Source organism: Littorina saxatilis, linkage group LG17 (assembly GCF_037325665.1).
Source record: "Littorina saxatilis isolate snail1 linkage group LG17, US_GU_Lsax_2.0, whole genome shotgun sequence".
NCBI classification, from domain to species: domain Eukaryota; kingdom Metazoa; phylum Mollusca; class Gastropoda; order Littorinimorpha; family Littorinidae; genus Littorina; species Littorina saxatilis.
This window is the reverse complement of record NC_090261.1, coordinates 50,836,734-50,853,384: the sequence shown is the minus strand read 5'-3', so window position 1 is coordinate 50,853,384 and position 16,651 is coordinate 50,836,734. Positions and strand designations below refer to the sequence as shown.

Genomic DNA, 16,651 nt, shown 5'->3' with positions numbered 1-16,651 from the left:
AGATGGCGGATATTTATGGAAGGTGCTATAACCGAGGGTGGTCAACGTGGCTAGAAGGGGTAGGTTCACTTGTATCAAAGATCTTATACTGCTTCGAAACAGTAAGTAGAAGATCTTTGCTTGTATACACACGATTGCGGTACATGTACGACTGAATAGACCACCGTGCGCATTTGTGATGCTGTTTTACTTTTATATATATTGCACAATCTTGGTGACTGTGGTATACAATTTACATTTATTCTCTATTTCAGCGTTGAGTCTTTTTCTTGACGATTTATGAGTTGATAACTCACTATGATGATAGAACTCACCGTGCATGCAAAAAACCCTGCGGAGTAGACTGCAGTTGAGAGACAAAATACTTTAGTATTGGTATTTCCAACAAAAAAACAATGGATTCAATAAATAAATAAATAAATAAATAAATAAATAAATTCATAAATCCATAAACCAACAAATATGAATAGATAAATAGATGATTAAATTAAATACTTAATCAAGAAATAAATGTAAATTAAGTATATCTTTTTTTTTCACGCCCCCATCACATGCCCCAGTACAATTCAAGGATGCGAAATATAATAGTTATTACTTCAATAGCTACCCTTCTTGAAACAGACTGACTGACTGATTGACTATCTGACTGACTGATTGAATGACTGGCTGACTGATTGAGTATCTGACTGACTGATTGAATGAATGAATGGCTGACTAGCTGCAACAGCTATTACATTTACGACAGCAGGGTAGATGGAATTATGACTGAAAAAAAGAGAGACTCTACTCAGTATTTTCCGTAAAGCTGTTCTATGTAACATTGCGTGTGTATCCAGTTACGGTACATGGCTGATACACACATAGGAAGCATTTGCTTTATGAGCCATGACTAAATAAGTGATCTTGATATCACACAGATTATCCATTACAAGCTGCTGACTGGTGTCAATCTTGTATAACTGGCTAATAATAATAATGATAATAATAATTGTCAGTAAGTACTGGTGTCACATGACTGATGTGAACCAGTTGATTGGCTAATGGCGCACTCTTGGACTGAGTGCGCTAACTTTTCCACAGAGCGTATTCTTCCGCCCTTTGCCTAAGCGAGACTGTACTCTCATCCTCAGAATTAATTAATGACATGTAGCTTATATTCTCCACAATACCAAAATACCATAAATTTCCTGCTTCTCAATTAAAGCAGAAGTGGTTTTTTTTTCTGACAGATTGCATGTGCCTGTGCCACAGTTGCCACTGATCTAAAAATAGAACCCGCTGTGTCTAATTTTTCAGTTTTGACTTGCGAAGATTCTACTCATAATTATGCCGTAGCTTATTATCCACATTACCAAATGATGAGTTAGTATACAATTCCCAGCAGCTAACAGAAAACACAAGTGTTATTCCGATAACGTACCAGCTAGATCAGCATTTGGAATACATACGTAGCAGACTACACTGAAATACGACTGCATCAGTTCAGTAAATGAATGGTTTCCGAATTATTATTTCAAGGCAAGAACAATCGGAATTCATATTTAGTACCAGACTCCCCGATGAGTGAAGATACCACACGAGAAACATGCCACATTTATTTTGACCTTGGGGGTTAGCCAATTCAAGGTGAGTCACTCTGCACAGTCAATCCGTCGAAGCTCGACTTGAGGTTTCGAATCGCAAATAACTAAGAACACAGTCCTTTCTCCGAGTTCAAATGAGGTCTCTCTGAAAGATCATCACTGTTTAGCTTAACGCTACACTGGAATTTACCAACAGAAATTAAAACAAGAGTTTGCGTGTGATGAAAACACGACACACTTGAGACAGCCCACACAAAAGTAGATCTTCTACGACCTGACCACACAGTTATGCCTATTCAAATGCGCGTAGCAAAATGTGCGTGTTGTATTTTCTTTTTTCTCTGGCAGTACCGACAATACCGTTATTGAAACAATCCCAGTGCACTAAGGGATTTATAGAGCAAATCTCGAAAATAATTATTGAACTCAGCGCTATGCGCTTCGTTCAATAATGAATTTTCTCGATTTGCTCTATAAATCCCTTAGTGCACCGGGGTGTCTCAATAACTTAAATTATCCTACATACGTGAGAGAGACACTCGTGAGATAATAATCGTTCAAATCACACGTGTGTATATCATGTAAATGAGGTCATGTCAAGCAAGTCTGGCAGGGACCTGTTTTTTCACTGCTTATGATGCCAAAGTCACCGAGACAAACGTCATTATAGAAAGAAAAAAATTGCGCTCGCTAATTACCCTCGATGAATTTTTAGAACTAACACGTCAGGCCACACTTTCAGAGTGATGTTTCAGTCTTTACTTTGACGTAATAGATTGCACGAGGCTTTAGAAGAGATGGAGGTTCCAAAACAAGCGTCTTCAATTTAGCTGCCTCGACTGCAGGACATTTTCAGTAAAATACACGTAAGTACAGATGTATAGGATAAACAGAAAACTACATGACTTGCTGTGTCGTACCAGATTTACACTTGTTGCTTTTTCAATTAGTGAACAGCTCGCTTTCGCTCGCAGTTCGATATTTAAAAAAAAACCTCATGTAAATCTGGTACGACACAGCAAGCCATGTAGTATTCTCTATAAATAATACGAGAATTTATAACGCGCACATATCTCACCACAAGGCGACTCAAGGCGCACTCATATACATTCTTTCGCATTAACAACTCATGCACACTCATATACACTTACACATAAATTACATGAAGATGACAATCTGTTGATCGATTCAGCGGAATACGAACGAGGAGAATTTTCTGTTAGTTGTGGGCACTGCGGCACAACGGAGTGCACATGCATACAACCAGCACATGACGCTGAGCAATTAAACACTTGAATTCTAGAGTAGATCAACTACCCGAAGTAAGCTACAATATATGAGATCCGATTCGCCAAGTCAGATCTCTGCCCTTACATCCTTGCTTGACACTGAGTTGAGATCTGTGTTCGCTTAGCGTCAAGTTTCGGACATTGCGGTCATATAATGCCCATCAGACTGCTGCCCGGAGTCCCAAGGGTTTAAATCCCTGCCTAACAATTAATGCCACCCCCGCCTAGCCCTAATTAGAACAAGGGCTCGTTATTGGCACTGCCGTGATAAGCCATTGGTCCATGGTTTACTGTCGACGGCGCTGATTGGTTAATTGTTGAGCCGTGACACGAACCGTTAGGTGCATAGCGCGTCGTTTTCGCGGCGAATGGGAAATTGTCGTCTGCGTTGATTCTATAGTTCTTAATTCGCGTTAAATCATGGTGTCGTTGTTGTTTGGCATGGCGTTGTTTACTGAAAGCTATTGTGTGTCCGTATATCAGTGTCCAGCGCCGTTATGTTCATTAGTCGCAGAATAACCGTGGATGGCTCAAATTAGTGCGGTCCTATGAAAAACAGGTAGATTTAGTTTATGATTGTATGGGTCAAGATAGGTCCGCGTATATAGTGTTGATTCGCTTTTGTTTTTCTTTTTACCTTTCTTTCTTTCTTTCTTCCTTCCTTTTTTTGTTCGTGGTTTTTACGTTTTAGGGCGGAGAAAAAGAACTGAGGAGAATGCAGGAATGATTATTGGGGTCAATTCACGAAATGTAATTAAACCTAACAGTCTTACGAATGGATACTAATAATTACAAAGAAAGTAGGCAATTAAACTACAAGCAATGAAATGAAATTTAAAAAACAAAAAGAAATATATGAGATAAATAAAATTCAATGAAATGAAACAAAATAAAACATAGAAAGAAACGTCAAGAGTAAGAAAGCAAGACGTAAAAATAAATTTAAAAAAAAATTCAGCTAAAATAAAAATAAATAATGAATTAAAAGAAAGGTAACGAGAAAGGAAAAAGAAAACATTTCAAAAGCATGTATTTGTCGTGTCGATTATGGGGTACCCACCTTTGAGCATCGGTCACGTGACCTTGTGAAAGAAACATTTGATCTAAAAAGTGGTGCAGATAGCCAAGATCAGTGACGACATTTATACAAATGAAATGATACGAGCATTTAAATTTTAGTGGGGATACTAAAAGTGTTACAATAATTGTTTTGCAGGGTTTAGTACTCTCCTGAAGAAAAGCGATTAGCAATTGCTATACCAGGTAACTACCGATTTTGTATGTGTCGTTTTCCTCGTTGTTTATACATGAATCTCAATGATACTAGATAGAGAAACTTACTTACTTACTGCCTTTCACGCCTAGATAGAGAAAGCGTTCCATCAAAGAGCTTCCCGGGGTTTCATTCACTTCACTTTTCTCAGTCCAAAACATTCAAAAAGTACTCTGCAGAATTGACAAAACTAACATTCAAATCAACAAGATCAGTCGGCCGCGCATACAAAACAGACATATTATGCATGTACTGAGAAAAAAGGTGGTCCTGGAATTGGACTTGATAATTGGGGGAATGAATTGAGTGCTGCACAGCGGTGCGATGTCAGTGATCATCTTGCCTTGATTACAGCGTGGCGGTGGCCCCTCCGTCCTTATCACTGACAGCGATTGGAAACTCGTGTTTCCCACCAAGGTCTCCGTTTCGCACATTCTGCGTATCTTCGCAGCGCTTACCCGCTTGTGTAAATCCCCCCCCCCCCCCCTCTCCTTGTCGGTGCGGCAGTTGTTTTCAGCTCTTCCCCCCGAATAGCTATTTTTCTACAAATAATTCTTGTGACCATATAGTGAGTTTTAAGTGCTATAATTCGAGACCTTTCAATAGAATAAGGATAAAAACAAGGAACTGAGGAGAAACATAAGATACAAGTCGAAAAGTTAGGTGACTCAATGGATATACACTTTCTGCCATATTCAAGGTTTGTGAAAATCTGATGTTTTTGTTTGTGTAGTCAATGACTACGCGTTTGCCGGCTTTTTTAATTTTATTTTTACGGTGATAAATAGTTCTTCTGTTTCCTATGTGAGTGAATTCAACTGACAATGAACACAAATATATTTAGTTTATTTTTTTTTCAACTGCTAGTTTGTATAAACTTATGTTTTTTATTATTATTTGATTAGGTGTGTGGCACAGTACTAACATTACATGAATGTGTTTTTTTCAAGCACTAAAACGATCTTTGTTTTTCTACTTAAAACAAGAAAGTTAAGTCCTTTTCTGCCTTTTTTTTCCACATCTGGCCGTAGTATATAGTTTATTAAAAAGAAAAAAAAGGTCCCCCTCCTCCCGGTCCCCAAACACACCCGTCAATACAGTCACAAACTCATGTAACAGTTAAACCAGGACAAATACTGTATTTTTTATTTGTTTTATTGCACTGTGACCAGAATTCCTAGTGTGACCAGCCGGAATTGTATAAAATTCACAGAGAAGAAAGTTTCAAAGTAAAAGACATACAATTAAGAATGCATTCCAAAACATTACCATTCACAAATCATTTCAGTTAAAGTACCACACACAGAGTCCCTTAACTCATGCCATATCTGCCTATAGTCAAACAGCTGCTGAAAAGAAAAAGTTGAAAGGGGAACACTCTGATAAAATAAATTAAAAACACCCAACAAACTATAACGTATAACCGGAAATTTATCTGTTGATAAAGCAACAACAAAAACAAAACGAACATAAAAAGAAGACAGAAACAATTCATAATACAACTCCCTCCCCCCCCCCCCCCCCCCCGTATTAAAAAGAAACCCACAGAAAAACAACCACAGACAGACAAAAGAAAACAAAAGGAAAGGACAAATAAACATCAATATAAACACATTTTAAATCACACACACACAAACACACGCACAAGAACCAGTCTAACAATAAAACACGTAACAGAAACACAAAAGTTATTTTAACAAAAATGTACTAAACACTAAAAAAAAATACGTCAAATCTTCATGTCAGACAGGCAGGCGAATGGGCGATGTTCCAAATCGCCGCTTCACATGTTGTCCCCGCTTTGAAGTAAAAGACAGGATCACGGTCGAATGACAAAGTGGTGGACAGTAGACTGACACTTTGAGGAGGAGTAAAATGTTGAGACAGCAAAAACAAGGACAACCATAATTTAAATAAGATGAATTATATAATATACATGTAAAGCACAGACGAAAGGCACAAATACAAACATAAATCCGTGATTATATATGTACCTTTGCACTGTAAATCAAACTGACCTCAGAATTTTACGCTTGAAATCAACAGCGATGTGAACATGATAAATCCATGAACATATTCTTGTTTTTAAAAGAACAAAGCAAGACAAAACAAAACACAGCAGAGGATTGACTATTTCACAAGCGTGATAAATGTGTTGTTAAAGTTTACCTAGCCAAATACTACATGATCCAAGTGTCCCATAAATATGATTATTGAATATTGACTTAGTTCAGCTGGGAACTGATTTTAGTATCACATTCAGACACAGAAACACAGAAACACACACACACACACACACACACACACACAGACACACACACACACACACACACACGCACACACCCATGCACAAACACATACCCTCTTTCCATTAAAACCTTTTGGTTTTGTGAGCAAGGCACATCTAAATATATCACAATAAAGTTAGACTGAATTTTGCACTATGTGAAAACCATCAAACAGGTAAAGGCGCGAGGCGTATAAAACGTAAAGGCACATCATTTAAGCACCAATGCTCGAAGTCTTAGTCTTAGTTCAGTAAAAACAATTACTGCTCTCATTGATCACTTCGAACCACAGAGAAAAAGTGAAATATCGAACATCAGGCAAAGTCGATCGCACTTCAAAACGAATCTTGAAGACAGTCCATTGTGATCCTATTTTTCAGCAACAGTTCTAACCATGACGTGTGCCACTTTCCAGCAGTCTGCGGGAACAGTCAAGAGGCTTTATTTTATTTCGTGAGAAAAAAAGCACGATGATTATTGTATGTGCTACAGCTACAGGAAAAAGAAAACATGTCGCGAGTGAGGGTCGATGAGCTCAACTTTCTCCGACGGGTCAACGCGGTCGAGTTCATTCTTATAAAATTAAAACGTTTTAACAGTTTCGCAGGCCATGCCTGCTGGCATGGATAATTTATATACAGCTAGTTGCACTCTCCTGTTGTTGTTTTCCACGTAAAATGATTCACACTTCAATGGATTCATCATCTTCACTGTCACACAGGTCAGACGCAGAGTCGTGCATTGCATACTGCGTCATCTCCACCTCGTCAACGATCACGCCCGTAGTGAGATCAACAGCACTGACGTCATGTTCAGACGTGGGACTCGCGACGAACCTAGGTGATGACATCACCGGTCTACCCATGACGTCATCAATCTTGTCTTCTTCAGCGGGAGTCACAGAAATGAGGTCATCTTTGTCAATGTCTTCGTTTTTTGCGCTTGCTTCCTGTTGCTCGTGATCTGTGTGTTCGGAGGTTCCACCGTTGTCCGTTGGGTGTCCCTCCCCGTCCCCCTCCCCCTCCGCTGTGTCGGCGGACTGTCCTTGCACCTTGGCACGCTGCTGAGCATGTCTCCACTTCATACGTCGGTTCTGGAACCACACCTTCACCTGTAAAACAAAAAGATTAAAAACGTTCAGGGCCATATTTACTCACAGGAGCATTTTCGAGTAAATAATTGAAAGTGCGTCTCAGTCTCGGTAAAATATCTTCTTAAGGCATAAGACACAACATGAACACATACAACACATACGTGATGAGTCAGTGTGTAGTAGAGTCCTTCTTTTACTGCTAGTCACGGGGGGGGGGGGGGGGGGGGGGGGGGGGGGGAGTATCAGAGGTAAAATTAAATAAAACAGCTATAAGCTTATTCACATTTGGTTCCCAGTTGAACTTGACCAGTGTGGAGAGCATAACGCTAATGTTTCGGTGTGACACAAAATTCTATTTTGTGCAATACTTAGCGCGTCCATCAATGCAAAATGAACACTCTAGTCGTGTTTGACATCACTTTGAAACTTAATTTTTTATTCCTTTTCCTTCCGCTCTTTTCCCATGAGTCTGATACTGTATTGTCATGAGGATTCCTTTACTGATTGTCCTTAAATCGCCCCACCCCTCCCCCCCCCCACCCAACCCCCTCAAGGTTTGACTTCGAATGCATAGAATCTCTTTACAGACTGAAAAAGACCAGCTCAGCTTATAATTTCACAACCGTAGAATGGGCCAAAGTACCTCCCTATAGTTCGCATAAGAGAAAAAGGAAGCTAAAAGATAAGAAAAACCTTGTGATTAAAGAGATTCTCTAAGTATCCAGACGCTTGCTAAAGGCTAGCCCGAAGTACCTATTCATAATGCCAACCCCCCCACCCCTGAATATACGCCCCCCTTTTTTCAGTTATTTGTGTTCTTCCATCTGTTTTCTTTCGTTATTTGTGTTCTTCCATCTGTTTTCTTTCGGACTGCCACCCAACGTTTCCTTCATTCTCATTTCTGGCGCAATGATTTATTGTATGGTTGTTCTAATGATACAAGTTGAGGTGTGAAACTCCAATACTCTTCGTTTCAACTTCTATTTCCTCGCGGAAGAGGACAACCGCTCCCCCCCTCTCTCTCTCTATTCCTCCCTCTCTCTCTCTCCCCCTGTCTCTCCCACTATCTCTCTCTCTCTCCCTGTCTCTCTCCTTCTTTCTCTGTTTCTCTCCCTCTCTCGTCCTTCTCTGTCTGTCTGTCTGCCTGTCTATCTGTGTCTGTCTGCCTCTCTCTCTCTCTCTCTCTCTCTCTCTCTCTCTCTCTCTCTCTCTCTCTCTCTCTCTCTCTCTCTTTCTGATCTATCCCCCTCCCCTCTCTCCGGCTCTCAGCGAAAGCTGCTCGTCGTCAGATCCAAAATGCCTGAGCATCATTGCCGCGTGAAGCCTGGCCTATGTCACGAAGACTTATTTTTTCTCTGAAAAGCAACGAAACACACCCGTCCCTATTTCTCTTCTTTCCTCTCCCCCTCCTTTTCCGCTCACCCCCCCCCCCCCCCCCCACTACCCCTCTGTCCAATTTACCTGCGCGTTTCATGTCAAGTGTCTACCTGCATCTGACGCGATGAAAGGAGGAGGAATCATCGGCAAGCGTCATTAAAAACAATTGTGCACGTGCACATTACACACAACGTCCTGTGGCTTTATAAAAATAACTCAGCTGCCAACATTGCTTTTAGCGCTTGCGTCAGTTTGAAATGAGCAAAGCGGGTTGAAACTTTGAGAATCTATTTCGGTTCATTTGCGTTAGTTGCATTTACAAAATTTGCTCTTATCATGGGTTTTTTAATTTGTTGTTGTTGTTGTAATTCTTGTGGTTTGCTGTCAAAATCTGTTGCTTGTTTGTTGTTGTTGCACGAACGATTTGAAAGGGGAGTGAGCCAGGATCAAGTAGTCGTTTCATGTCGAACCCTTAATTCGGCCGTTTCGTACAAGACGCCCGGTATTTTATATTTGATCTACGTCCGATAGTCTTGCGCATTTGCTTCAAAGCTCCCACGCGCATACCCGTTCCTTCACATCTGTTGGCAGTTTACAATAATTAATAAATTAATTAAGAGTAACAAAAAAACAAAGTCTCTTAGCTTATGTCATCACATCACGTGCTCATGTGTTTCAACCCTTTTAGTTTTTAACGTCTGTTGTCATCATCGAATTCCCTATAAAACGAACGTGTCTGGCCACATTGTGATAATAAATCTTGTCTTCGTTACAATCTTGCTCCGATGCAAGAAATAACCATGAAGGTTTCACTCTACATTGTATGCGTGCGTGTGCGTGTGATTAAGAAACGGTACCTTCGTTTTTACACCCCCGGTATAGGGGTGTGTATAGGATTCGGTCGATGTGTTTGTTTGTGTGTTTGTGTGTTTGTGTTCGCATATAGATCTCAAGAATGAACGGACCGATCGTCACCAAACTTGGTGAACAGGTTCTATACATTCCTGAGACGGTCCTTACAAAACTTGGGACCAGTCAAACACACGGTTAGGGAGTTATTGGTGGATTAAGATTCTACAAGGACTTATAGAGGGACATATTAATGGTCAAAGGGAAATAACCTTCTCAGTTGGTGGCAGTGAGAATGGTAAGGACGGGGGTGTTTTTCCTACCTCGGAGGAATTTCTTGTTGTGTTAGGATCAGGTACATTGCCTCATATCTGTCCATGCTTTTATATGTAATAAGAGCATTCATTTACTTAGACACGTACCAAAAATTAACAGCCCGGCTGCTTTCTGTGCAGAGTAATATATATATATATATAATATATATATATATATGTTTTGCTGAATGTATTTCGCAGACTGACAAAGGCGTCATTTACAAAATTAATTCAGCACAAAAATATAAAAATAAAAATCACACACGGCATGGAAAGAAGCCATGCAGGCTGTACATGTTTGGAATGTGTACCAGTGAAAGAATGTCCTTATCACATGCACTAAATGGTTGGACAGATCTTAGTGGTAGTGCGCATGATCGCAAACACGAGGAGAAATTTAAGGAACCTTTATGGAATATCTAAATAGTCGACGTATAGGCGTTTCACACACGTCTCTTTACACGTATAGACTTTTCAAGGAAAAATTATCATTTCAAATGCATAATTTGCATGATTCCGCACTGTAGGTACGAATATGATTGTGGGGGAAAAAACATCGCCTCTGCCTTATTTTTTCACCAGGGCTGTGTCGAGAAAATCGTTTATCACTTGTTTGTCATCAATGGCGTTATGTGTATGAATCCGCAGTTCGCTACGACTGTATTTGAAAAAAACAAACACACAAAAAAACCCATCCCTTATGCCTTATTTTTTCACGAAGATTTATCAAGAAAAAATAAGAGCCGAATAATTCTCGTTTATCATCAAAGACGTAATTTGCATGAATCCGCAGTCCGGGTGTTTATATTCCTATACTGCATGGGTAAACAGATGCAGAGGGGCTTGCTTTTTAAAACAGTTTCGTCGCTGTCAAGGCGCTCTTTTGAGAAGAGGCGAAAGATTTACAACTGAGTCTTTTGATGCCAAAGAGAACCGTCCGATGCCAGACGTGAGATAAATGAACGAGGAGAGGGTGGAAAAAGTCAGCCCCAAAGATAATAAGTCTTCGAGACGAAAAGCATGTCCGCATTCCGTAAACACAGAAGCTCTTTAAAACGGCGCGATCAAGGGAGAGTAATCTAGCAGTGATGAATATTCCCTTTAATTGGAGAGGAGACGTGTGTGATTAAAGCTATACCCGCGGTCATAAACGTTTCGATAGCATCTGTTTGCTTCATAATGTATGTATGTATCTTTGTCCCCTGACCGACATAACTATACTGGCCTTGAATTTCACATTAAAATACGTTACGGTAGGCTATATTGTGCGATTATAATGTGACTGAAGGGGCATATTTTTAAGTGATATTACAGATGTGTTATTACAATTTATGAGAATTATAATAATAATAAGACTTAAAACTGTATTTTTTTTACGCAGAACATCGATTCAAGAAAAAAACACGAATAACCAACTGTCCAGGAAACCAGAATCAAAGAAGTTCACATTAATACGAAGATGAAAAGATGGACCGAGAAAGAAAAGTAAGAGGAGGAATAGGGGGAAAAGGGGGAAAAGGGGAAAAAGCTGCAGGTTAAAGGAGGGGGTGACGACTACGATGAAGGAGAATTTCGCGACGATCGAGGAGGATGTAGAATAAACAAACACTTCGAAAGAAAAAAAAATGAAACAAACAAACGAACAAACAAACAAGGTCTATATTACTGGGGGGAAATCATGACATACATGTAGAAACATAAGCTGAAAAAACGTACTTATCGCCTGTTTTTAAAAAAACAAAACGTTATTTCATTGTGCAGACTAAATTAACCTCACACAAACATAGTGCAACATCTTTTGCTGTTAATTCCTGTCCGTCTAATTATTAATATACCAACATACCTGTGCGTCTGTAAGACCCAACATGGCGGCGAGCTGACGCCTGTCTGGCTTGGTGACGTATTTCTGCACAGCGAAACGTCTCTCCAGCCCCTTGCGCTGCAGATTGGAGAACACGGCACGTGACCACGACCGCTTCCGCTTGGCATGGCCGCCGTTTCCGGCTTCGGAGTTCAGCACTGAATACGGTCCTGAGAGAGGAGAGAGGAAGAGGAAGGGTTAAGCAGAGCCGGATGGGGTGTTATTTTCTAAAATATATATATGCATAATTATGGGGTGTGCCGCGTCTGTCTCAGTGAAATTTCGTTTGAGTAGTGCCACGTACTCATGGTTGTCACATTTCCTACGTCCATACGTGCTGTGTGTTTGTCAGTGCGCGCGTTCGTTTTTCTAGGATTAAACAATGGATGATCGAAAGAGAAAGAGTTTACAACAAGTGCTGTCGTTGAGGTGGTCAGGATACCCCCATGTAGTTGTAAATAATCAAAATTTGATTGTGGTAACAGAAACTGAGCAAAAGATCTACAAGCTACAAGCTATGAAGCCCTTGCAGAAGTCGCTTTCGCAGCAATGTTTTCAGAGATTTGGTGCCTACCCTTCATTGAGAAATGTCTGGCTTTCTGAACTTGAAAAGGCTATTCTCTTCAGAATGAATAACATCTTCTGGTATCCGATGGCCGCTTTGTCAATGTTTTATGACGCGAAGCTGAGTTTTTGATATAGGTTTGCTTCTTGTGGCTGGGACAGAATAGTATGAACAGATATTGAAACAAGCTGGACTGACCACTTTATAATTATTATGTACTCTAATTCAAAACTGAAGGGCAAACAAATCTGGGATACTTTCAATTAAATGTTCCTGGAACAGTCAGATCAACTAACGATGTTACAAGAACCATTGCTCTCGGTGGATTGTGGCCACAACTAAATGAACTGCGTTCAGTGGAGAAGTTAGGCCAAAAAAAATATAGGTGTGGCCAAAACAAAATAGGGTAGGAAGGTAGGCAATCACTTTTTTTTAAAACTTTTTTTTAAAACTTTTTTTTCTAATGTGTACAAATTAAACCTACTTGACAGGGAAATAAGTGTGCGACTCGAGCGCTTTCGCTTTCATTGCGTTTTTTGCACTCGTTTTTGTTGTTGTTTGTTGTTGTTGACAAATGTAATAAAAAGTTATAGGGTCGGCCCCTAAAAATAGGGTAGGTCGGGTTACCGTAACCACACCTTTTTTTTTTTAGGCCTTACAAGAAACATTTGTTCCCCAAGGTGCAATAACTAAGTACTCTTTACCCAGTCTATCACCAGCACGGACCCAATCCAAGTGGCCTTTCCTCTTCACATTAACACGAGTTCAGTGATGTTTTATTTGCAGCGATAACCACACGGACCCACCGCGTGTGTCCCAAAGATTAGCCCCGCCACAGATAACCAGGCAATCAAACGGACGACCGTTGCTCCGAAAGCTGAAATCCTAGTATATATCTCCGCCCTGACCTGGCCAAACAAGCACCAACAATGGCCGCCTGTGAAGAAGAACCGCTAATAACTAGCAACAGAAAACACCACTGACAGATAGCAGCCATATTGCACGCCAGCGCCTTCACTCGGTGGGCCGTAAAAGGGCGATAACCGTTTAGCGGCGCGAATATAAACTGTCATGTGACACTCAGCACGTGAGGGTGTCGGGGGTCAGAGGTCAGGTCCTGCCATGACCCCCAAGATGTGTGCAGCTGTGTGGGAGTCAGCCCCACACAACCGTGAGGCAAGCAAAAGAGTGAACTCTACGGTAGAATCTTTGAGACAAGCAAGACAAGACAAGAGAACACAGAGGGAATGCTATGACGGCTTACTAGTGCCAAAACCTCATAATTGTAATCATCAAGGGAAAATTAGTAATTTTCCCTTGATAATTACCATTTTCACGTGTTTATTACTAATTTTCCCGGGAAAATTACTAATTTTCCCGGAATAATTACTAACTTTCACCTGTTAATTACTAATTTTTAGTTTTGGCTCACTTCCTGACGGATTGCTAGTGCCAAAACTAAAAATTAGTAATTTTCCCGTGAAAATGAGTAACTAACAGGTGAAAACAGTAACTGACAGCGTTAATTAGTAATTATCACGTGATAATGGGTAACCCCAGGTTTTGGCACTAGTAAGCCGTCATAGGGCTTACTAGTGCCAAAACCTCATAATTGTAATTATCAAGGGAAAATTAGTAATTTTCCCTTGATAATTACCATTTTCACGTGTTAATTACTAATTTTCCCGGGAAAATTACTAACTTTCACCTGTTAATTACTAATGTTTAGTTTTGGCTCACTTCCTGACGGATTGCTAGTGCCAAAACTAAAAATTAGTCATTTTCCCGTGAAAATTACTAATTATCCCGTGAAAATGAGTAACTAACGAGTGAAAACAGTAACTGACAGCGTTAATTAGTAATTATCACGTGATAATGGGTAACCCCCAGGTTTTGGCACTAGTAAGCCGTCATAGCAGGCCTGAAAGTGGCGAGTGAGTATTTTTACTAGACATGGCGAGTAGAAACAATTAACATGTAACTGGCGAGTAGAAATTTCATCATGCTGAAAAAAGCGTTGGTTTGGCTAGTGAAGTTTGCTCTCTGGCTAGTACATTTTCAGAATCACTAGCCAAAGGCTAGTCCACCATTTCTTGGACTTTCAGGACAGGAATGGGACAGAGACGAAACAGTGAAAACAGAATGTAAAATTAAATGGTTGCCTTGCACTCTGTCGAGTTTAGAAGCTGAGGCCGCAGCCACTAATTAACACAAGACCAAAAACAAAACATTTTCACTGAGGCACTCTTTTATAGGGGCACGAAAAAACCGCTTTTTTGTAAAGACAATTTTCCCTGATGATAATAAACCTTATGGGACAAAATGAAGACACCTTCTGGCTCACTATGATTCAGATTGATTCAACGAGTTGAAATGAAGACACAAGACACACATATGACTCGATGACATTGTCAAGCTTCACGTAGATGTCTTTGACCCCCGAAAACAAACTCTCAAAATGGCCAGGTTAAAAAAGACTACCAAAAATAAAGGAGAACATTTCAAACGAACGGCCATGTCACATGTTCAAAGACGAAATTAATGTAACCCCGTATAATTGTGTGGTGATACACTGCAAGCTTGACTCGTTCAGATGCAAAATTGCCCCCCCCCCCCTCCCCCCTTAAATGAAAGACAAACAGTTTGCTTGGGAATAGAAACCCTTTCTGTATTACCTCACGCAGCGTAGTGCTGACGTGAGGACCATCAACCTGTCATCATACAGACAACAAGGGTCATCTTCATTTCGCCTCCCACACACACAACAATGGTGAGAAGACCGCGGATCCCAGGCTCCTCATATTTCTGCACCAAACCTGGATACTACTTTTTTACTCTGCAGGCTTTGTGTGCACATCCTTCTTGGTGGACTGTCGCACCAATTACACCACAGTAACCGTATTAGTTGAGGTGTGTTAGTCAACGCAGAGACTGCTGTGTATGGAATATAGAGCCACAGAGCGAGGAGGACATGTCAGTCACAAAACGATGTACAGTATGCGCATCAGAATGGATCATAAATTGTTATTTTTATAGGAAGTAAGTGACTGTTTGTTGTATTTTTAGCCAAAAATGTGTGACTGTTCAATGCCGTCTGAGCAAGAACAACAACAACAACAACAACAACAACAACAACAACAACAACAACAACAACAACCTCCCTTCTTGATCTTCCTTTTTAAGTAGAGGTTTCAGGGACGGGAATGTACAGGCAAACAGATACGGGCAAGGATGCAAAAACAGTTTTTCGGCCACAGACCTGGGACTGAAGATGATCGTTTGGAAATAATCTATGTCCAAATGTACATCAACGTTTTCCGTCGGGTCGTGGGATGAGGCATCAACGATATGCATTCTACCCCTACGCTAGAAAAAAGAGAGAAAAAAGTGCACCTACCCGGCAAGCCGTCCCCCGAGGGTGGGGGGTAGTGAGGGGGTTGCAGGGCGTGGACAGCAGTCAGGGCCGTGTGGTGGAAGGCGGAGGGGGCGCTGCAGGTGGGGGAGTGACACGGACACAACGGGAAGTTGCGGCTAGCTTCCGGTATGCTGCTCAACCGGAAGTTGTTCTCTGAAACAAGATCATGAAATATGATCATCATCAACATCATCATCATCATCATCGCTCTATCGGGTTTGAATGGGTTGTGAAAGAATGAATGCCCTTGCTTTTTACTCGGACAAACATTGGAGGGGCCAATCACTAGCGAGGGGTGTGTCGGACACACGTGGACAGGAGCACGTGTGAAGTTTTTTTTGTCAGAGAAAAAGCAAGAGTATTCACTCTTTCACAACCCACACCAACCCGACTGAGTTATTTCCGACAATCGTCTGTTCCTTACAAATGTCAGTCATACAACACAACCAAGACCAGAACACATGATTTATTATGTTATCATACAATCAAGACTTGCACTTCACGGTAAAACCAAAGATATTTTACGCTGTAGCAGTAGAACATCTATTTAGTAAAACAAGGAAGCAACCAAAACTCGCCGCGAACTGGCCCCACTTCCGGCTTCTGCCCACACACGATGCGCAGAGAACACATGGAGTGTGTCAGCTTGTCAGCCGGAGCAAACCTCCCTGCTCTGCGCGGCACAGATAGTCAGCGGCGCTGATGACAGAACGTCGTATACATTGCGCGCGCATCATAATCTGA

At 40.8% G+C, this 16,651-nt stretch overlaps 1 protein-coding gene across 1 annotated transcript in view; it reads right to left on the bottom strand.

Annotated features, from left to right (window-relative positions):
* Nucleotides 1-5,681: 5,681 nt before the first annotated feature.
* Nucleotides 5,682-16,651, bottom strand: part of LOC138953793 (H2.0-like homeobox protein) — a 33,529-nt gene continuing 22,559 nt past the window's right edge. The window contains exons 2-4 of the mRNA XM_070325702.1: nt 15,890-16,060; nt 11,910-12,097; nt 5,682-7,544 (exon numbers count right to left, since the gene is read on the bottom strand). Of these exons, the coding sequence (XP_070181803.1) occupies nt 7,116-7,544; nt 11,910-12,097; nt 15,890-16,060 (788 nt within the window). The 3' untranslated portion in view covers nt 5,682-7,115. The remainder of the gene's footprint in view (nt 7,545-11,909; nt 12,098-15,889; nt 16,061-16,651) is intronic.